The sequence below is a fragment of the Heterocephalus glaber genome, unplaced genomic scaffold (genome assembly GCF_053883595.1).
Source record: "Heterocephalus glaber isolate CG9 unplaced genomic scaffold, H.glaber_assembly_v1.0 deba00001447, whole genome shotgun sequence".
Lineage (NCBI taxonomy): Eukaryota > Metazoa > Chordata > Mammalia > Rodentia > Bathyergidae > Heterocephalus > Heterocephalus glaber.
In genome coordinates this window covers 3,679,835-3,703,860 of record NW_028258299.1, presented here as the reverse complement: position 1 = coordinate 3,703,860, position 24,026 = coordinate 3,679,835, and the positions used below count along the sequence as shown (strand labels likewise).

General features: G+C 55.5%; 2 protein-coding genes across 3 annotated transcripts; one reads left to right on the top strand and one right to left on the bottom strand.

Moving 5' to 3' along the window:
• Positions 1-7: 7 nt before the first annotated feature.
• Tas1r1 (taste 1 receptor member 1) lies at positions 8-9,505 on the bottom strand. The gene is given in 7 exon segments (XM_004863708.3): positions 8-1,252; positions 2,043-2,163; positions 2,321-2,533; positions 3,201-3,962; positions 5,683-5,989; positions 7,988-8,166; positions 8,168-9,505. Coding segments are annotated over 7 exon segments (2,553 nt in total). The 5' UTR covers positions 8,207-9,505; the 3' UTR covers positions 8-320.
• Nol9 (nucleolar protein 9) lies at positions 9,394-23,618 on the top strand. 2 transcript variants are annotated; one of them, XM_021243516.2, is made up of 12 exons: positions 9,394-9,799; positions 10,453-10,672; positions 11,247-11,374; positions 13,844-13,976; positions 14,065-14,161; positions 14,445-14,542; positions 16,480-16,641; positions 17,523-17,820; positions 18,011-18,122; positions 19,917-20,094; positions 20,682-20,815; positions 21,093-23,618. In XM_021243516.2, the coding sequence occupies exons 1-12, from the start codon at positions 9,422-9,424 to the stop codon at positions 21,312-21,314; spliced, it is 2,160 nt and encodes a 719-aa protein (XP_021099175.2). In that variant the 5' UTR covers positions 9,394-9,421; the 3' UTR covers positions 21,315-23,618. The 2 variants fall into 2 exon arrangements, with proteins under 2 accessions (XP_021099175.2, XP_004863767.2); XM_004863710.3 differs by having other exon boundaries at positions 13,841-13,976.
• The last annotated feature ends 408 nt before the right edge of the window (positions 23,619-24,026 follow it).

The following is a 24,026-nucleotide window of genomic DNA, read 5'->3' as shown; positions in this document are numbered from 1 at the left end:
TAGAGAATAGCCAATGGGATTCAGAAAAGGTGGGGCCGGGTTCACATCCGCCGCTCTGGGCCCGCGTTCCACAGTTGCCTCGCAACGCCAAACTGGGCTCTGGCAGGGACTGAGGGCTGAGTTCAGGCTAGCAGTGAAACCCCACCCTCTCCCCAACGCTAAGACGCAAGAACTCTTTTCACCTCTTTATTGGCAGCCCGGAGCCTGGGCTGAGGTTTCTCGAGCGTTTACACATCCGAAGCCAAGACAGATTCCTCCCTGCTGGACCTTCAACACACCAGGCCCATGAGGCTTACAGTCCGCCCTGCCCGTCCCCCAGCTCAGGTGGACCCGCAGCGCCTCGAGTAGTCTTGGATGGAAGCCTGGAAGTGCTCCGTGTTGTTGAGGTCTGGGCGGCAGAGGATTACATAGCACTTTGGGAGGAAATAGCCGCTGAAGCCGCCGCTCAGGCTGGTCAGCGCGGCCAGCACATTGATCACGGACAGTAACGGGCCCTGGTAGACGCTGGCCATGGTGAAGAAGGTGATCCAGGATACAAAGTTGAGGAGCAGGCTGAAGGTGACACATTTGGCCTCGTTGTAGTTCTCTGGCAGGTCCTTGCCCAGGTAGCTGCAGGCAAAGGCGCTGACTGAGAGGAGGCCATTGTAGGTGAAAGCCAACAGAAAGCCGGGCGAGATAGCCTCTGTACACTCCAGCACCACCAGCTGGGGGAAGCGCCGGTATTCCCTGGTGGGCAGTGGGGTCCACACCACAAGCCAGGTTAGACAGATGAGCACCTGGGCCATTGAGCTGAGCATCACAAACAGGCCAGGTCCATGGTTTCGGACCCAGGCATGGTAGGACGTGGGCACCTTGGTGGCAAACTTGAAGATGATGACCAGGTGGAAGGAGCGAATCATCAGGCAGGACAGGAAGATGGCGAAACCAAGGGAAAAGAGGGCTTGTCGCAGCAGGCACATGGGCAGTGTGGGCTCCACAAAGAAGCCATAGAGGCTGCAGCTGCCCCCTGCCAGGGACCCCAGCATGAGGAAGCACAGCCTCCCCCCAGCTGACTTTACCACAGGGGTGTCTAGATGCCAGGCAAACAGGCCGGTAGTGCCTACCAGCAGCAGCAGCAACAGTGTATTAGCTGCCAACAGTACCCAAGAGATGGGCCAACGCCAAGTCAGAACCACCTCCGTGCGTGGGAAGCAGGTGTGGCTGGCCTCAGGTGACCACTCTTCTCTCCCACAAGGCTGGCAGCGGTAGAGGTCTGAAAGGCAAAGCAAAGAAGGTTGTTGAGAGCCAGGAGGCCAGAGTTGTACCGAGGAAGGGAGGCTGTGGAGACCAGCCAATGCAGGGACAGTTGTACCAAGCAGCTTGAGCTGCTGGGCATGATGGGATGATGGAGCAGAGGCCAGGGCTTTCCTCGATTGCCCGTGTTAATTACAGACTCTGGAGACACACAGGGAGGCTCTACGTGGCTCGTGATCCCCCAAAGGGTTTGCAAACAACGGCTTTACACTGGTGTCTCTGTCCACATGTCCGTGACCAGCCAGCCCCAAAAGAAGGGCATTTGCATCCTGTGCTCTGGCTCCCCCTGGAATCTGGCTCTGCACCAAGCCCTGAGCTACCTAATTTGTTCTCTGGTCTCTGCCTTGTGTCACTGGGTGGCACACACTGGACAATTTCTGCTGCAGACACGCTACCAGCCAAGCCGCTCAGGTGCTGGCTGTCTTTGGCACAGGTAACAGAAGGGACTTTAGAGATGAATGAGAGAGTACCAAGGGAACAACAGCTGGAGAACGAGGTTGACTTCAGAATGAGATGCACCTGCAGGAGCTGTGACAGGACCGGATCTCTCTAGTAGAGGACACCACCCCTTGGTCTGTGGTTTTCAGTCTGTTGTTTCCGCCCACTCAATCGGAACTCAGTCTGGCAACCCACTGGCAGCCCAGTGACTTGGGCCCTGGTTCTGTGGCCGGGTATTCACCCATGGGGCCTGAGCAAGGCCCTACGCCCGCTGTGCAGACACTAAGAGCGCCGATCAAGCATGCACTCACCACTCTTGTTGAGGAAGGTCCCAGCCTCGCAGGGAACGCATTCGAAGCAGCAATGGTAGAAACCCACAACCACGCGATGGTGCCCTTCCGCACAGTCTCTGGTACACACAGACGTGGGCACCTGCGAGAAGCCAGCTGTAAGAAGCCTGTGTTCTGCCACCACAGGGAGGTTCCCAGGTCAAGGGACAGCTCTCAGGTCCTTCTCCCACTCTGGGAAGCCTCAATCCCGAGCTCCTGTCTTCTGGCAGCTCCCTGGCAAGTGTCGGTGTCCCCGTTACCTGGTTGTCCTTTCCAGGCCACCGAATATTGGTCTTGTTTATGTCCAGCTGAACAGGGGGCCACGTGGAGGAGCCAACAACCCTGAAGGTCCACATGGGCCCGCTCCAGTCCCAGGCAATGATGTCATAGCTACCGAGGGGGTCCCCATTCTTATCAAACGCCACAGTGTCCTCATGTAGAAGGAAATTCACCTTGTAGATCTGCTCCAGAAGCTGAAATAAACAAGCACCCTGAAGCCACTGTAGGCAAACAGGACAGATGTCCCTTTTCCTCACAGCCCCCTCCCCTTCTAGGAAGCCCTCCCGACCAGCCTCCTAAGCGAAGGCCTCTAGCAAAGTACACTTTTGTTTATTTGTTTTGTTGGTACTAGAGATCGAACTCAGGACCTTCCGCTTGCAAGCCAGGCACCAGAACCACTGAGGTAAATCCCCAGCTTTGTTTTGTTGGGTTTTTTTGTTTGTTTGTTTTTTGGGGTACCGGGGATCGAACTCAGGACCTTGCACTTGCGAGGCAGGCGCTGGAACCACTGAGCTAAATCCCCGGCCCTGTTTTGTTTTTGAGATAGGGTCTTGCTATGTAGTTCAGGGTGGTCTTGAACTCACTGTGTGGCTCAGGCTGGCTTTGAACTTACAGTGATCCTCCTGCCTCAGCTTCCCACACGCTAGGATTACAGGTGTGCCCCACCACAACCGGCTTCAAAGGCCCCTTTTGCAGAGAAGTTTTTTAGCCTCATTTCTGGGACACAGTAGGTAAGAGTATCAAGGTTCAGAGAGGAGATGGTTTGTCTAAGAGAAGACCAGCCCTCGAGCCATGGCCCTGAGGAGTGCCTGCTCAGCATGTCTCAGGATTGGCTGATACAGGGGTCTGGGGCTCTCTTACCTGCCAGGGGTAGACTTGGCCCTTGGAACAGGAGCCAGAGACACAGCCCAGGAGCTGATGAAGGCCATGGGCCACAGCATACACCGCCTGGTACACATTGTAGGCAGAACTCATTGAGAAGGCTCCAAGCATGGGCATCGTGTATGCTGTGAAGGCCTGGCACTCTCTGCAGAGCTGATTGGTGCTGCACCAGGAGCCCCTGGAGCAAGGCCTGGGGGCTCCCTTGTTTGCCCGGGCGTAGGCCTCTTCAAACTCCTCTAGGCCAGGGACAAGTCTCTGCTGGATCGCCACCCCCAGCACCATCCCGATGCCCTGGATTCCAGACATTCTGCTGATGTGTGTGGAGATGGCCCAGTCTTCGGAGGCGATCCACACCTTCCCTGTCAGGTTGGCCAGTATCACAGAGCCAAAGAATACTTTGGCCAGCTGCCGGCTAGAAAAGACCACCACCACAGTGGTCCTGGCCTGGACCAGGCCACGCATCATGCCCTGCATCTCCTGGTCGCCCACCCGGGCAGAAGAATGCACAATCCCCTTGTAGGCGATGCAGATGCCCTGCTGTGTGGCCAGGTCCTCCAGTGCCTCCACCCCCAGCTCCCCATAGTCACCGGAGCTGCCAACCAGGGAAATCCAGATCCACCCAAATGTCTGCAGCAGCAGCACTATGGTCTCCACCTGGTACCTGTCACTGGGGATGGTCCGCAGGAAAGAGGGGTACAGCTGCTTTGCGCTGAGCACCATGCTGCTGGCCTCGTAGCTGATCTGTGGGGCCCCATTCAGCAAGATCAGCAGCAGAACCCATGACTGAAGGCCCCCTGAAGGCCAGTGCCCAGCCCTGTGGTGGGTGTGGGGACACGGAGAGGACAGAGACCAAGATGCGAAGGCTGCTTGGGGAGGAGAACCCTAGGAGGGTGGGCATTGGCCTGGCGGACAAGGTGAAGCGGTCCAGGACATTATGGACCCATCAGGGGTCCTGCTCTCTGAGCGCGGGGAGTGAGATATGATCCTGTGTTTGGGACCGAGTAGGGCAGGAAGGAGGCCTTAACTCCCAAGCTGAGGGGCTTGTTCCGCATCCTGTAGGCCAGGGGAGGCCACGGGGTTGCACTGCAAAAAGTGGCCCTTGCAGACTCGTGTTGGGGAGTGCATCTCTCACTTCGTGGAGGAACAGGCTGAGGAGCCCGCCCGAGGCTGGTGGCTCTCTCAGATGGAGGTGACGGCGGGCTGGGGGACGTGGCAGAGTGGAGGGCGATAGAGGGACAAGTGAAAGCTGGGGCAGTGGAGAGGAGGGGTGGCCGTGGGCATTGAGGAGCAAGGAGCGAGGGCGGGGGATGTAGCTCGGGGGTGCTCAAGGTCCCGAGTTCGATCCTTGGTACCAAAAAAAAAAAAAAGGCTAGAAGAGGAAGGAGCAACCTTGGCAACAGGCAAGGTGGGAGACAAAGTGAGTGGGGTGTGGCCAGGGGGGCTGCTGTTTCCACCTGGGTGGAGAGGAGGACACCAGCCACCAGGTGGGCAGGGTGGGGGCTGCAGCAGGACAGCGCCCCCTGCAGGACAGGAGGTTCAGCACGGTGAAGGTACGGCTTGCCTGGGAGGAGGAGAGGCCTGATGGGGGGTGGGGCGCCAGAGGGGTCTCTTGGGGCCTGAGGAAGAAGAGGACTGGCCTCAGGGGTCAGAAGTCTTGTAAAAGGAGATGGGCCTGGTGGCACAGGGCTGTTATCCCAGCATTCTGAGAGGCTGAGGCAGGAGGATGGGACGTTTGAGCCCAGCCTCAGCAACTGAGCAAGTCAGGGAGACCTTATCTCAAAAGAAAGGGAGGGGCAGCCTGGGGATGTAGCTCAGTGGAAAGGCCCTGGGTTCAATCCCCATTACAGAAAGAAAGAAAAACAGTCATAAAATAGAGAAGCCGGGGGCCGGGGATTTAGCTCAGTGGTGCCACCGCCTGCCCTGCAAGCACAAGGGCCTGAGTTCGATCCCCAGTACCAAAAAAAAAGAGAGAGAGAAAGCTTGGAAAGTGCTCACTAGGTGTGGAAGTCTAGAAGGTGCTGTAGCTCATGGCAGGAGCAAAGGTGGTGGGGACAGAACGGGGAGCCACCAGCCGAGGAGCAGGTGAGAGGGCTCCTCAGAACCCCAGTCTGGAGAGATGGACATCACGGGAGGAGAGGCCAAGGGACAAGTGAGGGAAGGGAGGAGCCTGGACAGAAGAGAGGAGGCAGGGAGGCCGGGAGAGGCGAGCTCCAGGGGGTGGGAAGCAAGGGTGTTGGATGGAGGCTGGGGTGGGGCAGAGGGTCCCCAGGAGGGTGGATAGAGGGAGCCAGATGTCTTCCTTGGAGAAGGAGGAAGAAAGGAAGGAAGGCAGCAGGCAGGCTGGAGCCGGGAACCCCACAAGGGCACCAAAGAGTAATGTCTTCCCAGCGGCCAGGGGACCAGACCAGCCTCAGAAGGGACAGCAGCGCCTACCACCGCCCCAGCCCAGGCTCCAGCTTACCAGGGGCACTAGGAAGGGACTCAGCAGGGCGGCGGCAGTGCCCGCATTGTTGGTGGTGTCAGGCCCGATGACAGCCATCGCCCGGGGAGAGTATTGGTACAGGTCTCCCTGCATCTCCACGTGGTACGTGCCCTGCCGGGACAGCGCGTGCAGCACTGCATACACAGTGGCCGACTCGGAGCACACGTCCTGGAGCTCGTACCCCAGGGTGACGTTGGGCAGCAGGGCCGTGGAGTTGTTTATCTGCTCCACGCTGAGCCGCATGGCCTGGAAGAGGTGGTAGCCGTGGCCATTGAAGCTGTTAGCCCTGCAGGGAGAGCCCAGCAAGAGTGAGGGGTCCAGGCGTCCCCAGGTCCCCTGCCCGGGCTTAGACCACCAGGCCCTCACCACAGGTCCTGAGGCCACACACAGTCCTGGGAGGTGGTGACAGGCCTGGAAGAGCTGGGCACAAGTTGGAGAAATCCCACTTCCCATGCCCCTCTTGGACAAGCACAGTAGGATCAAAAGGCACAGGGTACAGAGGTCCTGGTAGTGGGATTGGTGGTGCACGCCTGTGATCCCAGCTCTCGGGAGGCTGAGGCAGGAGAATCACTGAGTTCAAGGCCAGCCTGAACTACATACTGAGACCCCGTGTCAGAAAAACCAAACCAAGGGCCGGGGATTTAGCTCAGTGTTTCTGCTGCCTGCCTCACAAGCACAAGGACCCGAGTTCAATCCCCAGTACCAAAAAAAAGAAAGAAAGAAAGAAAAATCAAACCAAGCCAACAATAACAACAACAACAAAGGAAGTCCTGTGCAAGAACCTAAGTGAGGATTCTCCAGAGAAATAGAACCAACAGGACACAGGTGAATGGATGGACAGACAGACAGACAGACAGATATTTAAGGACCAGGCTCACAGGATAACCCACAGTTTGCAGGATAACTCAGCAGGCTGGACACTCTGGCAAACACTGATGTCTCAATCTTGAGTCCAAAGTCAGAAACCCCTTCTATCCCAGGACCGCCGTCTTTTTGTCTGGCGTTCTTCAACTGATCAGGCGAGCCCCACCCACCTGTGACAGGCTGGTCAGCTGCTTTGGTCAGTGTATTGGCAGAGGACACAGGATGATCACCTTCACAGCAACACAGGACTGGTAGCTGACAAGGCCACGCTGAGCCACCTGTGAGCACACTGATGGGTGACACTCACACTTTCAACAGTGCTGCTCACAGGGGTGCCCGGGAACATGCCGAGGGCCTGTGTGGCTATGTGTCACCCCTACTTTGTGTCACGACAGGGACGTGCTGGCGACACATGGTCTCCAGCCTCTCTGTGTCTGCTGCGCCTGTCCTGGAGGCTGTGCTCTTCTGTTCTCTGGGGCTGCTTTTCCCTTCGCCCCCCTCTCCACCCCCGTTTTCTTTTCCCAGGCTGTCATCCACAGCTCTTGGCCTGAGCCTCATCCGCCAGGCTCTCAGGACCTTTCTGGCCCAACAGTCAGCAGTCACCTAGCTGGACAGCATCCTCCAGCCTCCAGACTTGACACTGTCCACGCCCACTGACTTCTTCAGAAGAAAACCAGACCCGGGCGTGGTGGCACAAGCCTGTAAGGCAGCACCCAGGAGGCTGAGGGAGGGCGGGTGACAAGTTCAAACCCAATTTGGGCAACTTAGAGGGTTAGCAAGACCCTGTCTCAAAAAATAGGGCGGGGCTGGGGATGTAGCTCAGTGGTTTCGTCGCCTGCTGCACAAGCGCAAGGACCCGAGTTCGATCTCCGGTACCAAAAATAATAATAATAATAAAATAAAATAAAGGGTTGGTGGGCTGGGATGTAGCTCTATGATGTTGGCGCCTGCCTGGCAAGGGCAAAGTCCTGAGTTCGATCTCCAGTACCGGAAAAAAAAAAAAAGGACTGTGGATGGAGCTCCGTGCGAAGCCTCTGGGTCAATCCTCGTACAACAAAGCAACATCAATAACAATAACAACAGCGGAAAGCAGAAGGCTTTCTCTGTCTTGACCTCGGACTTCTACATCTTTGCCTAACTCCAAATTGTCTCCCTTTCCCACCCCATGGGGACCACTCTTGCCGCAAGCCAGGACTCGCCTCAGTTGGAGTTATGACACAACACACACTAATGGCAGGGACAGACCTGCATCGAGACACGGTGCTGGAGGAGGTATCAAGAGTCTGGCCAGCCCTCAAAAGTGGCAACTGTAGCCGGATGTTGAGGGGTTGGCACAGTAGCTCAAGGGGTAGCGCAGAAGCAACCAGGGGCCCGTGCAGCCACGGGTCCCACGAAGCCACCACCAAGGCCCCTCACTCACCTGTCACAGAGGGTCACCTGGGGGCTGTGCCGCACCTGCAGACAGTCGCTGTGCAGGGGGAACAGGCCTGACAGGAGGTAGTCCCCCGGGAGAGTGAAGTCGGGTGAAGAGGCCATTTCATGGCAGTCGAGAGCCCAGCAGCAGGTCAGGGCCAGCTGCAGACGGACCAGGTGAGTCACCCAGAGCAACATGCTGGCCAGGTGCTCCCATGCCCAGCATGGCCGAGCGGTGTCTCTGACACAGACGGATGGCAGCTCCCCAGAGATGGCAGCTTAGTGGCCCTGAAAGGGGTGGGACTGGAGCCTGGCTGTAGAGAGTGGGCTGTTTCTCTCGGCCTTCCGGCCTGCGGTCCAGCTCAGGAACTGGGCAGGGCCAGGACAGGGATGCAAACCAGGCAGCACTGGGACCCCTCCTCTGGGCGGTTGTGGGTTCTGCCCTTGCTCTGGTGGCTTTGGTTCACCTGGGTCAAGAAGAGAGGTGGAGGCCGGGACACTGTCTCCCCAGGTGCTGTGAGGGACAGGGTGTGGTGAGTTGCTATCAGGGATAATAAAATTATCCACGATAATTTTATTTTTGTTTTTGCTTGAGACAGGGTCTCTTCTCTATGTAGCCCAGACTAGCCTAGAACTGCAGTGATCCTCCTGCCTCAGCCTCCTAACTGCTGGGATTATAGATATATAGCATCCGGAGAGATGGGGTCTTGGAACATTGCTCAGACTGGCCTTGAACTTCTGGACCTAAGCGATCTTCCTGGCTTTACGTCCCCTGTAACTGGGACTACAAGTGGTGTCCACTGTGTCCCGGCGGCTGCAGGTTTTAGAACCCTTTTCCTTGGCCTCAGTGGACCGAACAAGACGTGGGCTGAGTTGACATTCCTACACCCAGTCTTCAATTTTCTGAAGTTGAAATATTGAGTGCAAGGGCCAGGGATTTAGCTCAGTGGTGCTGCCACCTGCCTCGCAAGCGCAAGGTCCCGAGTTCAATCCCTGGTACCAAAAAAAAAAAAAAATATTGAGTGCATCATGGTTTGGTGCTGTTATTCAGGATTGCTCCCTTCAGGTCAAAGACAAATTCATGCAAACCCAAAGTATGCAAATAATCTGATTTTGTTTAAAATGGCAATCCTGGGGTTTTTTCTGCAGGGGGAAAAAAGACCCAGGTGGATTTCCGGAGAGGTGGTCCTGTGGCTGGACCCGGAGTTTTGGGCTTTCGTTATGCAACCGCCCCGGGGAGGGACTTTTGCATAATGTAAATGGGGTTCACTGTGGGACAGCAGAGTTCCTCTCAGGTCGGCGGAGCTCGTAGTGCACTCCCGGAGGTCGTCGGTAGAGGCCGCGAGCTGTTCGGCGGCTCCTCCTAAGGGCAGCACGGCTAGCGCGGCGGGATCGACGAGATCTCGCGAGATTGTCGCGCGGCAGACGCCGGCGGCTCAGCATGGCGGATTCCGTGTCTCCGGTCCGGAGGAATCCCGGCCGCTCCACGTGGGTGCGGGCCCGCAAGGCCCGGCCCCCGCTGATGCTGAGCCGCCGCTCCCGCCACCGGCTCAGGGCCCTGCGCTGGTGTGGCCGCCGGAGGCTGCGACGACGGGTGCTGCAGACCCAGGCGGCCGGTGCGGACTGGAGCGAGGGCGCCTGCCCGGGGCCTCGCGCCGAGGCACCCCAGAGGCCCAAGGCTGCGGCCCCCAGCCCGGCCCCGCGCCCGGTCCCAGGCCCGCTCCCTGCGCCCGCCCCGAGCGGCCCGGTCAGCCTCCCCATCCCGCCTGTGCGGGCGGCCGGCCCGGGCCGCGTGCTGCTGCTGCTGCCAGCGGACCAGGTGGGTCGCTTGGGGCTGGAGAGTGGAGACGCAGCCCCGGGACCTAGGTCCCTATATTCCTTGGTCCCCGTGTCCGTTGGTTCCCTGATTTTTCGATTACCGCTAAATTCTAGCTTCGCGTTGGGTTCAGGTCCAGCTTCTCACCGTGGGCTTTCTGCCGAGGGCTCTCCAGGGTTTCCCGGTTGCAGTGGACTTGAATCCTAGCAAAAATACTAGATTGCGCTTACGGGTCGCTCAGAGAGTCCAGAGTCTTACGTGTCCTGGGTGTTTCAGGTATTCGAACGCCTTCAACACTCCCAGGTCTCTCTGGAGTAATTGCCCCGTCTCTGTAGGTGTTTAGGGATGAAGAAACAAATTAGGTGATCTGCCTGGAGTTCCACCTGAACAGACTCTAGTCTGGCAGTTCCCCCTTGCATGCCAGTGGGGAGTGAAAACCCAGGGAATGGACAGTTTGTGAGGATAGGTTGGTAGGGTCTGTCTGGCCCTGGGGGATATGATCTTAGATCAAAAACATGAAGTATGTGTCTATCACTTAGTACAGTGTAATGTTACGCACTGTCCTTTGATATGTGTATAACAAGTTAGAATCTTAGAATTTTTCAGTCTTTAGTGACAGGATCTATAATGTTATTTCTTCTTTTTCTCCCTGTTAGGGTTTTACTTTTAGCGGGGTCTGTCGTATGACTTGCCTCTATGGCCAAGTGGAGGTGTTGGGTTTTGTCATCAGCCAAGGCCAGCCTGCCCACGATATCTTCTCTGCCTATACTCACTCTTACCTGACGATCAATGCAGTCCGTTACTCCATGCCTGAGAAGAGCAAGAAGGAGATCAAAAGGGAAGCCCGGGCTTGCCTCAGAGCGCATCTTAACCTGGGTAATGAGAATTGGGGAAGTTAATGAGGGCTTTCTAGTAATAAGGCTAATAATTTTAAATGCTTACAGTGGTCTGGACAATATGTTAAGCACTTTTGTATATCTATGTTATTCCTCACAAGGTTCCTAAGAATCAAAGTATTATTGTTTTGACTATTTTGCACATCATAAAAATTTTCTAAGGCCGCGAAGCTAGTATGGATTCATTTCTCCACTCAAAAATGCTCCTATTCTTCGATATAGTCTCCTGAAAAGACTTGCAAACGTAATTTCTACAGTCAAAAGTATATAGTTTAGGGCCGGGAACGTAGCTCAGTGGTTCCACCGCCTGCCTTGCAAGCACAAGGTCCCAAGTTTGATCCTTGGTACCAAAAAAAAAGTTTATAGTTTAGCCAAGGAGATGGCAGCCTTAAAGGGCATAGAATTTAGCAGCAGTTACTATTCTTTTTTTTTTTCTCTTGGTACCGGGGATCGAACTTGGGTCCTTGCACTTGCGCAGCAGGTGACGAAACCACTGAGCCAAATCCCCGGCCCAGCAGTTACTATTCTAAGGCAGTTTATTTTTCTCTTTACAGAGGACAGATCTTGGGCAACGGGGAATTTTTCTCCTCTGTGTTCCATTGTGCTGCTGGAACATGTGAAGACCACCACCATAAACTTCATAGCCAGCCATCCGGGTTTATCTACCATTTTTGTGCAAGAGGTATGACCGGTTCTCATGTGGAGTTTTGTTAATAATTCTTGCCAAAGCAATCCGTCGTATCCGATGGGTGTGTGGGACTTTCTTTTGGAAGATCAGTCTGTCCTGTTGGTGTGGTAGGTCTGGCAGATTGTCACTCACGTCTGCAGTTAGGCGGTGGTCCCTGTCGAAAGGTAAACTATGAAAACTGGCTTCCTCCCCTTTCTCAATTTCAGTTCCCAGCAAAAGCCACCATTTGTGTGGCAGTTGGTTTTGGGGGAGTGGTTTTTTTGTTTTGTTTTTGTTATTTTTGGTGCTAGGGATTAAATCCAAGGTCTTCACACTGAGCAACATCCCAGTCCTTTTTAATTTTTAATTTTTATTTTTTTTCTGGCACCAGGGATCAAACTCAGGACCTTGTGGCTGTGAGGCAGTCGAGGCACCACTGAGCTAAACCCCAGCCCCCAACCCTTTTTATTTTGAGACAGGGTCTCACTAAGTTGCTGGATGGGCTCAAACTCCAAGTTCTCCTGCTCAGCGTCCCAGAATGCTGGGATTACTGGCATGCACCACCACACCTGGTGTCATGTGGTAGCTGGTTAATGATTATCTTTTTTCCTCTGAACTATAAATAAATAACAAATGTGCCTGCACTCCCATCTCTCTTGTCCCTCACTTCTGATCTTTGCTGGCCGTACTGTTAGTTTCCGGACTTCCATGGCTGTAACTTGCTTCCCGTGAGCTGTCAGGTTGACTCCTCAAGAACAGTGGATGGGCTGGGTGTGAGGGGAGAGGAGAACCGCAGAGCCTGGGGTGCAGCTCAGTGGAGGACACGTGCTTACCATGAGCCAGACCCTGGTTCAGTCCCCGGCACCAAACCCAAAATGAGCCGTGGAACAGCACGGGGCTCATCAGCCTAACCATCCAGGTGCATGGAGTTGCCGTTAACTGAGACAGGGCCCGCTGCAGGAGCTGGATTCTTTCTGCTGCCATGGAGGCACCGTTAGACAGCTGGCTGAAGACTGGTCAGTGAGTTAAGTCCAGGGAGAGGTTGGGAGCAGAGGTAGTGTGGCACGGAGGGAGAGATGGAGGTGGTCAGGGAAGAGCGCAGGACTGGGCACTGGCACACAGGAGGAGCCTGGGAAGGAGCAGGCACGAGTTAGGGAAGCCCAGGCCCGGGGCCTTTGAGGGAGACAGTGAGCTGCCCGTGGTGAGAAAGGCGCGGCTGGCTGGCTGGCTGGCTGGACAGGAGTAGTTTTACTGGGTTGCTGTGGGACAGGCTCATGGGAATGAGAAGGGCCCGGGACGAGAGGGCCTTGGGGTTAGCAGTGAAGCCTCCGCTGTGGAGTGAGAAGCCAAGCAGTGGTTGGGGCAGGCGTGGGAGAGAGTTGTGTTCAGATGTGGTGAAAGGCCCCGGCCTGGGCCGGAATAGCAGATGGCACTGATCCGAGGAGAGGGAGAAGCCCCTAGAGAGGGGAGCAGGTGCCAGGGCCACAGTGAGTCTGCTGTGAGGGCTCTGGTTCCCAGCTGGAGAGGGGCCGACGAGGGGGTCTCTTTCGGGGCCTCCTGGGACATGGGAAATGGGACTGAGGTCAGGACGGCGGGGGAGCAGGCACGGGTGGAGAGGCATCTTGCAGGGGGAGGCAGAGTGAGCGTGCTGTGTGACTGCATTTTAATCCCACAGGACCCAGCAGCGTGCTCCGGGCCACAGAGGGGAAACGGAATCCCCAGTTCCTACACCTTTGTCACCTGACAGAAGTGTTCCAAATGCCGTGGGTCAAATCTGTCCTTTTTTAAATTTTCAGTTTTTCTCCTTCCTTTTTTTCTGTGTGGGGGTACTGGGAATTGAACCCAAGGGTGCTCTGCCACTGAGCAAAACTGCCTTTTTTTTTTTTTATTTTTGGTACCAGGGATTGAACTCAGGACCTTGTGCTTGCAAGGCAGGCAACGGAACCACTGAGCTAAATCCCCAGCCTGGAACCCCCTTTTTTGGGAGGAGGTTTTTGACAGAGTCTCACTATCTAGTTCAGGCTGGCCTCAAACTCACAGCAGTCCTCCTGCCTCAGCCTCCCCAGTGCTGCGATTACAGGTGTGCACCACCATGCCCTATTGACTTTTTCTTTTTTTTTTTTTTGGTACCGGGGATTGAACTCGGGTCCTTGTGCTTGCGCAGCAGGCAGCGAAACCACTGAGCTAAATCCCTGGCCCTATTGACTTTTTCTTACCTCGCTCATTTTCTCATTTCCATGCCTCCTTCTTCTCTAGAGGCTCCTTTGGAGGTGGAGCCAGCCTGGGAGAGAGTGTAAGCTACAAGAGCTGCAGGAGTCAAGTTGACAGGATTGGCTGGTGGGTGGGATTAGGGGACAGTAAGAAACAAGGCGGGGCCAGATTTAGCTTATGTAACGACCAGCTGTGTGCCGCTTATGAACTTAGCAATGGGGACACAAGCATGCGTTCTCTTCACCTTCCCTTGTTTGTATTGGATTTCAGAAGGAAGCTTCCCAGGTTACTTCCGAGTGTTTAGTCTTGGGTTCTGTTGGCATCAAAAGAGAGAAGAGGAAGAGAGGCCTTCAGTTAACTGAGAGCACCCTGGCGGCCCTGGAGGAGTTAGTGAGTGTGTCCTGTGGTGAGTGACGAGCTTCGATGAGTCCCAGAGGAAGCTCCATGCCCGCCCGCAGGGAGCGGGGCTCACACACTGCTGATTGTCTCTGCAGAGGACTCGGACGGCTGCCCCATTGTGCTGGTGTGTGGCGGTCAGGACGTGGGGAAGTCCACATTCAACAGGTACCTGATCAACCAGCTGTTGAACAGGTAAGCGCTCCTCTCCCGCAGCATCTGGCTCGCTGGCGGGCGGAAGCAGGGTGTGTGGGGTGCGGCAGGGCCCGTCCCACTCCTCAGGGAGCCCACAAAGCCCTGGGTCGCACTGCTCATCGCGCTGTGCCCATGCCTGCACATGGTTGTGGTCATGGCATGTGCCACCTAAAAGGCCACGTAAAGAGGCCCGCACCTGTGTATGCACAGACTCCTCGCCATCCTGTTTTTCTTATCTACACAGTAAAGCTCCGTGAAATTTTATCTCATTGAAAATTTTCAGTATTTCCTGCGTGGACTACTTGGAATGTGATTTGGGGCAGACAGAATTCACTCCTCCTGGCTGCATTTCTCTGCTGAATATTACGGAACCAGTTCTGGGTAGGTCTCGATCTTATAAAATTCAAGTTAATAATTCTTACCTAAAACTCAGGGTAAAACAGAGAAAATGGACTTGCCCCAGCCACACTCATGGTTTTTTGTTTTGTTTTTTTTGTTTGGTACCAGGGATCGAATTTGGGACCTTGTGCTTGCAAGGCAGGCGGTGGCACCACTGAGCTAAATCCTTGGCCCCACACTCATGGTTTTTGTGTTTTGGGGGTTTTTTGAGACATGCTCTCATTATGTAGCCCAGGTTGGCCTCAAACTTATGGAGATCCTCCTGCCTCAGCCTCCCTAGTGCCCGGATCACAGGCATGTGCCACCATGCCCAGCTAATTGTGGTTTGTTTGTTTTTTTGGTACCAAGGATCAAACTCCAGACCTTGCACTTGTGAGGCAGGTGGCAGAACCACTGAGCTAAATCCCTGGCTCTAGTCGTTTTTGATTAAGGGCTCCTTTCCTCTCTGAGAAGCAAACTAGGGCATGTTTCCATTTTAGGAAATGGAACTATTGTTTTATTTTGTTTTATGTAAACTGGATGCAAACCCTACCTGATGTTAACATCTGTAGGGTTTTTTTGGGTTTTTTCCTAGTACTGGCCGTAGTACCCAGGGGCTTCTCACTGAGCTACATCCCTAGCCCTTTTTATTTTTATTTTTTTTTGGTCCCGGGATCAAACTCACCTCCTTGCACTTGTGGGGCAGGCAGGAGAACCACTGAGCTAAATCCCTGGCCTTCCCAGCCCTTTTTAAATATCTTTAGACTTTAAGAAAGTGTCTCAGGCAGAGTTTGGATTTGGATCCTCCTGCCTCAGCCTCTCAAGGGCTAGGGTTACAGGTGTGCACTACCACACCTCGCAAGATGGTGAATCTGTATTCCCACCATTTCTTCCACTTTGTGGGTGGTGCTCTTCTGTGGGGAAATGTTTATTATGTCTTGGATTCATAGCTTCTTGTCACGTTGATGCTTAGATTGTTCCAGATTCGGCCGGGGGAGCCCCTTCCTGTTGTCACCAGGTCCTCTTGACACTGCTGTTCTTTTCTAAGCTCCCCTTTTTCCTGGCTGGAAGAATGTTCTCTTCCCTCTCCCTGGCCTACGTGTGCCCTGGTTCCTTCCAGTGGAGCATAGATCCGGCTCCTAGGATGCTGCTTTCCCCTGGAACATCACTGCTTCCGGGCCCCTCGGTGAGCAGGCAGGAAGTAGGGAAGTGTGCGGACAGGCGGGAGTTGTGTACACCTTACCCTCACATGTCCCTGGGGACTTGAGTATCTCACTGTCATCTGTAGACAGGGACGGAGCCGCGTCCCCTGGGAGCCCAGGCTCCAGCCCGGCTCCAGCGGGTCAGGCGCCCTCTGCGAATGCTCCCCTGGTCCTGGTCCTGGCCCACTCTCACGGACCGCTCGCTGCCTGTGGCTCTGTCCTCAACTGAGCAATTCCTGTTGCAGCAAAGTAAAGTGGTCTAGGAGGGTTGTTATTATTACTTCTTTGTTTGTTCGTTTTGTTTTGTTTGGTACCGGGGATCAAACTCAGGTTCTTCTGCTTGCGAGGCAGGCAGTGGAACCACTGAGCTAAATCCCCGGCCCAAATGACTCGTAACTTTTTTTTGTTGTTTTTTGTTTTTTGGTACCGGGGATCGAACTCAGGTCCTTGCGCTTATGCAGCAGGTGGTGAAACCACTGAGCTAAATCCCTGGCCCAGTTGTTATTACTTCTGATGCTAGGGATTTTAATTAATTAATCAAATTATTTATTTTTGGGAACAGAGTCTCACTGTAGCCCAGGCTGGCCTCAAACTTGAGCCTCCTGAGTTCAGGGCTTACAGGGATGTGGCGCCACCCCAGGCCTGGAGAGCTGGTCCAGAGCTTTACACAATAGCAGGCAGGTGCTTTCCCATCAAGCTGCACCCTGTCCCCCTGTCACCCTCTGCTCTGTGTCCCAGGACCACCGTACACCCACCAGAGGACGCCGCAGAAGATGGTGTACTACGGGAAACTCTCCTGCAAAAACAGCTTCGAGAACTACATTGATATCATCAAATACGTGTTCAGTGCCTACAAAAGAGAGGCCCCGCTGATCATCAACACAATGGGCTGGGTGTCGGGTAAGCCCTCGCACTGGGCCCCGGGAGAGGGCGGCCGTGGAATGCTCCATTCTGGGCCTGACGCTGTCCCTCCAGGGCCATGAGTGCTGCTCCCACAGGCAGCTCACCCTCCTGCCGGAGCAGGCTGCCTTGCATCCTCCTCTGTTGCTGCTCCGTGGGGTGGCCTCACCCTGCCCCTGTCCGTGACAGCCGCAGTCAGCTTGGGGACGACGCTCTGTTCACGTGCTGTGTTCCTTCCCTTGGATCCCACCCCAGGTTGGGATTGCTGCCTTGTGTGCTGTTTTATTTATGTCCTTATTCTTCTGCTTTTGATTTCTGAGGAGCCTCTGCAGTGTCTTCCCTGATGGCCGAGCCCATCTGGCTTCCCACCCCCGAAGCCCAGTCTCTTGTCCTTTTGGTGTCAGCTGTTCCAACTAAATGGCGTAATGCTGCCTGGGGCTTTGCTTCTGTTTTGCTGTTTTATTTTTAGGGGATGTTTTGAGGCAAAGCCTCACTGTAGTTCAGGCTGGCCTTGAACTTGAGGAGATCCTCTCGCCTTAGGGTCCCAAGTGCTGGGATCACAGGTGTGCACCACCACACCCGCCTTTGCTTCAGTTTGTTTTTTTGTACCAGGGATCGAAGTCAGGTCCTTGCGCTTGTGCAGCAGGCGGCAATTTTGCTTTAGTTTTTGAGACAGATTTCCCGTAACATTCCTAGGCTGCCCTGAAACTGGCGGCCTTCCTGCCTCAGCCCCCTGAGCACCTGGGCTTACAGGCAGGCATGTGCTGCGCCCGGTGAGCTGTTTCTGTGTCTCAGGATCCAGGTGCAGGTGCAGCGCTGGCGCCTGTCTCGTTCCAGGGTGGCTGGGTGTGCTCATGTGTGTGTGTGTCCCCCCCCCCCAGAGGAAGGCCTCCAGCTACTCATCGACCTCATCCGCCTGCTGTCCCCGAGCCACGTGGTGCAGTTCAGCTCCCCCAAGAGCAAGCACATGCCACCCCTCACCCCGGACTACGTGGCCGACCGGGACGGGCTGTACACCAAGAGCAAGTCCAGGCTCAGAAGCCAGGGCTTCTGCCTCCCGGAGTTCTCAGACAGCGTGGAGTTTGCCGATGAAGAGAAAGACAGCCCAGTTCTCTTTGCCGAACACAAACTGTTATCTGTGTTTTCAGAGTTTTCGTTCAGAAAAACTCCAAGGAATCGGTGAGTAAAGCATCATTTGGTGGAGGGAGGGAGGCCTGGGGATGCACTTAGTGCAGAGGCCCTGGGTCCTGCCCACTGGGGTCCTGTGTGTTAGTTACGGAAGCGTTGTCTGTGCAGCGATACTTAGTTTCTGCTCTGTGTGCAGAGAGATGGGAGGTCTGTACCGAGGATGTTCTCATTTGGTTTTCAGGGACTCACATAACAGGATTTTCCGAGACCTGACAGTGTTGGCTTACCTTGCCCAGCTGCTGCCCCCAGTGCCCAAGCCACTCAGTCCCCTGCATGGCCTGACGCCCTATCAGGTAATGGCAGCTCGTGGGAGGCTGTCGGGTTTGCTTGTCAGCCCCCAGCAGCTGCCTGTGTGCCAGGTGCCCTCGGGACACCTTAGTTTTCAGCACCCCATGACCCGGGTCCTGTGATCGCCCTGTTTCTGGATGGAAAAATAGCTCAGTGCTGCAGCTTACCGGCAGCATGACTCAGTTTCTCCTTCGGACCAGGGCGGTGCCGACCGAGTAGGGCAGATGTAGGACTCGGCCTGCGCTCCTGGTAGCACCTGGCAGTCTGAGCGTACTCCATGTTCCCCGTCATCTGCTCAAGTCCTGACGCTAGAGCGTGTGTGACTCGGAACCCAGGCTGCCAGGAGTTGTTTTGGATGAAACCGTCATAATGCTGGGCTTTGGGATGAGAGTCAAAATGCTGGAGGCCAAGGCGGGAGGAGCGCCACGAGTTCAGGGCCTCATGCCTGCTTGCCGAGCAGCAGCCGCCCCTCGCCCCACTCCCATCTGTGAAGTGCTAATTCCTGCTACTGTGCACATTTACAGATGGAGAAGCCAAGCCCAGCACCGAGTGCTCACTCACAGCGGCGGCTGTGAGCTTGGGCTGGGCTTTGAAATCCACCCACCAGTGGGTTTATTTCCCTTTTGTGGTTTTACATTTCTTTTCTTAAATTTTAACTATTTCTCATTCCTCCCTCCCCTCAAGCCCTCTCCCCTCTACTTCTAAGTTACATGTATAAAAAAATACCTTTCTTTGTTTTTTTTTTGGTACCGGGGATCGAACTTGGGTCCTTGCACTTGCGCAGCAGGCGGCGAAACCACTGAGCTAAATCCCTGGCCCTAAAAAAATACTTTTCTATTTTAAAAATTTGGAGCCAGCTAGGTACAGTGGTGCACACCTGTAATCCCAGCACTCTGGGAGGCTGAGGCAGAAGGATTGCAACTTAGTGACTTAGCAAGACTCTTGTCTCAAAACAACAACAAAGCCTGGGGATGTTCCTTAGTGCAAGGGGCCTAGGCTCAGTTTCCTAAACCACCGGAAAAGAAGAAAGAAAAGCCAGGTGTGGTGATGAGTGCCTAAACTGCCAGCACTTACGGAAGCGGAGGCAGGAGGATTGCAAGTTCCTGTCCTACCTGGGCGACAGTGAGACCCTGTCAAGAAATCAGAGGGGCTGGGGTGCGGCTCAGTGGTAGGGTGCACTGGTTCCTGCGCCCAGGGCTGGAAGAGAAGAAGGAGTTACCCAGAGTCGGATGCCACTGTGCACCTGTGCCCAGGAATGTAGGCCGATGTCCTTTCTTTGCTGCTGGTGAGCAAAGCCTAGGGCTTGTAGGGCTTGGCATGCTGAGCGTGCACACGCACACGCACACGCACACATGTCCACGCATACACACACGTGCACATGTGCGTGTGCTGTGCCCCAGAGCTGCCTTCTGTCTGCCTGACTCGCTGTCTCTGGGCAGTGAATCGCTTCTGACTTCCTTACACCGGAAGAGGCAGTGACCAGGGTTTCACGTGGCCTTAGTTGGATGGAGTCTCCGTCACCCTAGCTCATGTAGGATGTGCTCAGCCATGAGTCACCAGCGTCTCTTCAGATGGGAACGTGCCAGCTTTCCAGCAAGTGCTGCTGTTGTGTAGGAACTGTGTGTGGGGCTGGGTGCGGGCACACACTTATAATTCCAGCTACTTGGGAGGCTGAGGCAGGAGCGTCGCCAGTTCACAGCCAGCCTGAACTACATAATGAGACCCTGACTCACAAAACCAAAAAGTAAAATAGTCTGCAAACAGACATGAAAAGAGGGAACTGGACGTTTATCCTCCAGGTTCCTTTCAATGCCATTGCTCTGAGGATTACGCATTCTGACGTTGCCCCCACCCACATCCTGTACGCCGTCAATGGCAGCTGGCTGGGCCTGTGCCGGATCCTGGATGACATCCGAGGCTACTCGAGGGGGCCCATCCTGCTGGCCCAGACGCCCATCTGCGACTGCGTGGGGTTTGGTGAGTCCCTCATCCTGCTGCGATGGGTGACAGGTCCCAGGCATGGCCTCCCTCTCCCTGGTGCCTTTCCCAAGGTGCCTCATCCTTTTCTGGGCCTTTCATTCCTCCTGAGGCCAATGCTGCCGTGAAACCTCCCAGCCCAGCCACAGCCCCGGGCGTTCTCTGTCCAACCTGAGGCCCTGCTGGGTCCCCTGTGCCAGCTGCTTTCCCAGGCCCGTGGCTGGTGGCTTCCACGTTGGGGCTGGTGCTCAGGGAGACCCTGGCTTGGCCGTGGCCGCCCTCACCTGCAATGGCCATGGGCAGCCACTGCAGGCCCAGGAGCCCCTGCCTCCACTGAGCCAGTTTCTGCACCTCCCTGACCGTGTCACTGCTGGGGCTGCCCCTGTGCTGGGTGTTTGGCACTGGTGGGGCCCGTCCCAGCCATGGCCAGCCCCGCTGCCCCCATGGATTGTTCACGGAGCCAAGGGTGGCAGTGTGGGGACTTGGGGTTCAGGAAGCTCTTGCCTCTGGACCCGCTGTGCTGCGCTGGGCCGCGGGGCAGCAGGGCATGGTGTCCGCAGGGCGTGACTGCACTGGCTATTTTGAAGGGGTCTGCAGGGGCATAGACATGGAGAAGCGGCTGTACCACATCCTCACGCCCGTGCCCCCGGAGGAGTTACGGAGTGTGAACTGCCTGCTGGTCGGCGCCATCTCCATTCCACAGTGTGTCTTCAAGAGCCAGGTGAGCCCGCCTGTGGGAAGCCAGGAGAGATGGGGCGGCGGCTTGTCCAGACGGCCTCGAGGCACAAGCGCTCAGGTCCCGCCAGCTGGCATGGGCGAGGGGTGAGGGGCCGTGGGCCCCTGTGTGCTAGGAGGGGACACTGGACGCCCTGCTCTCGGTGCTGGCCCCTGTGCGTGGGTGAACAGCGGGCACATGTGGGAGAGGCCAGAAGCCTGCCTCATGCCTATGAGGCTCGCGGACACGCCCACGGGTCCATGGTTCTCTGTTTCTGTTTCAGCATGGCCTGGAGGGGACAATTCCCTACATCACAATGGATTACAACTTTAAACTTCCCGGCGCATCAGAGAAAATCGGGGTAAGAGACAGTGAGAAAGAGCAGCTGCCCAAAGGGAAACTGCACCCCAGATCCAAGTTCTTCCGGAAAATGAAGTTTCTCAAGGGAAAAGACCATTCGTCCCAGCCTGGTGGCAGTGGAGAAGGCGGGGCTGGCGATGCATGAGCCCTGAGTGGCGCAGTGAAGGCTGCGGGGTTCCCTGTCACTGGGCCTCGGCACTGCTCCCTGTCCGGGGCACTTTCTGCAGCAGTGCGAAGGTTTGGACCCTGCCCACACAGGAAGAATGTGGCCAGTTCTTCAAAAACTTCTTCAAGCACCTGCTTATTGGATGCAGGATAAAAATAACCTGGGACCCCAGATGCCCCGGAAAGCAGGCTGGCCGGGCGTGAGCATCGGAAGGCGCAGGCCGCCTTGGTCCCCACCTCACTGCATCCAGGATGTGGGCGCTGGGGTGAGCACCCGTCCCGTGAGCCCCTTCCCGGGCCCCCTGACCTGTGCAGTCATGGGCTGCATGAGAAGGCCGTCTCCATTGCATTTTACCAAGGTTTGATGCCTAGGAGTTCACTCAAGTCCTTTCATTTGTTAACTGCTCTCAAAGCTGGAAGGCCTCCCAAGGGCTCCTGCCGTCTGTCAGCTCCGACTAACTTCTTGGCAGAGGCCCAGGACACTGCTGGGGGCAGGGCCGGAGAGCAGGGCAGGGCGGCTGGGCTCGGACCGGCTCTGCCTCCCGCAGTGTGCCCGGGCCCTGTCCTCCCCGGGGTCCCACTTCTCTGTCCTCCCGGTTGGACGTGGTTTGTAAGCAGGACGGATGTGAGCTTTTCCAGCTGGCGTCAGGCGACGGTGGAGTCAGAGTCAGCTTCCCAGCACGGCCTGGTGAGCCATTACCAGGGCACAGGGTTCGACACTGGCCCTTGGCCAACCTTGGCCTTGGGACTCTGGACCCGAACTCGCTCAGCTCCGCGTGGGAGCCCCTGATTGGGTCGTCTCAGTGTAGCTAGTGTGGCTGTTTCCCCTCTTGACCTTGAAAAGAATCTGAAGCCAGCCACTGCCACCACCTTTCTGCCTGTCACGCATCCTCCTCAGTCTTGAGCGCATCTCTGGAGGCAGCGGCGGCACCCCCCGGACTGAGCTTCGTCGGTGCCACCGAAAAGGAGATGTTGCCACTAGAGGGAGCCCTCGGCCACAGGCCGAGCTGTGGAGCCCTGGGCTCTGCTGGGCACAGGTTTGTGCCTGGCAGTGAGGCCGGTGGTGTGGCGGAGGGTCCCTTTGGCTGCACCGTTTTTGAGACAGTCTGTCTGTAGCCCAGGCTGCTCTTGGACTTGGCCTCCTGCCTCAGCCTCCCAAGTGCTGGGGTTATAGGCGTGTTCTGCCATGCCTAGCTCAGATGCTGAGTTTTTTAAAGTTTAATTGGGGTGGGGGTGGTAAGTTCAGGACTCAAGTCCAGGGCCCCTGAATGAATTTTTTTTAAAAATTTTATTGGTACACTTTCAATATACATAATGATCACATTCATCATAGAGAATGTGTAACTGTACATGATGTATTGGGGGGGGTTACCAGGGATCGAACTCAGGACCTTGCTCCTGCAAGGCAGGCGCTGGAACCACTGAGCTAAATCTGTGGCTTCCCTGAATGAATTTTTTTAAATTTTGTGCAGGGTCTCTCACTAAGTTACTAAATTGCCTGGGCCGGGCTCAAATTGTGATCCTGCCTCAGCCCCCACGGGTGCTGGGACTACAGGTGTTCACCGCCACACCGGTGATTTCAGTTGTCTGCGCTGTCTGCTCGATAGGTTCATTGTATTAGGTTTGGATGGCAATATCGGGGGTTAGGACGGCTGGCTTTGTAACAACTTTGCATTTGAACTCCAGCTCTCCCATTTCGAGCAGTGTACCTTCGAGGAAGATGTTTAACTGAAGCCAGGCATGGTGCTGCAGCCTGTAATCCCAGTGTTTGGGAGGCTGAGGCAGGAGGATTGCCACAAGTTGGAGGCCAGCCTGAGCTACATAGCGACTTCAAGGCCAGCCTGGACTATATAGTGAGACCCTGTCTCAACCCACCCCCAAAAAAAGATGTTTCAGCAGCCTGTTTGCTTCCTTGGAGGTGAGATAACTGCTCTCCCCTCAGGGTTCCTGCCTAGCCTGGTCTCGGGCGACAGAAGACCCCAGTGACCCCCTTAGTGCCCGGCTGGAAGGAAAACCCTGGGAAGCAGCCCCAGAGCTGTGTTCCGCAGTTGCATGGGCTGGTGCTCACCCTATGAGTCTGAGCCCCAGCTGGACTTTCCTGCCCCAGGCAGGCAGCCACCGGCGTGATTCCTGTGGTGTTCACAGTCCCCGATTTATAGCTGTTAGAATTTTAGCTCCAACCTGTAGGAAGTGCTCCACTGCCCGGTCGTCACTGTGCTTATGAATTGTGTCTAGCCCTCCCATTTGTGTATGAGCTGCATCATTAAAGGTCTGGAGAACCTGGGTTTCATGGTGTAAGTTTATCATACAAATCATTTTATTCCATACTTAGAGGCCGAGGAGAAACCATGGCAAAAGACACCAGGTGGGGAAAAACTGAAAGGCAGTTAATGATCTTGGGGGGCCAGCACCTCCGAACTGGGGCTCCCAGCCGAGGCCTGTGCTTGTCATTGTCGAATGAGCTGGGAGTTCCTTCTCCTGTCTGGGGCTCTGTGTAAGTTAAAAGAGGACGCCCCGTCCCCCTGGGCTGCCTTGAGAGTGTAGTAGGGAGGAAGGGGATTCACTCCCCAAAGTGCCCTCTCTTTTTCTGTACTAGGGATTAAGCCAGGGTGTTCTACCACTGATTACACCTCCAACTCATTTTATATTTTGTTTTTTTGTTTTTTGGTACCTGGGATTGAACTCGGGTCCT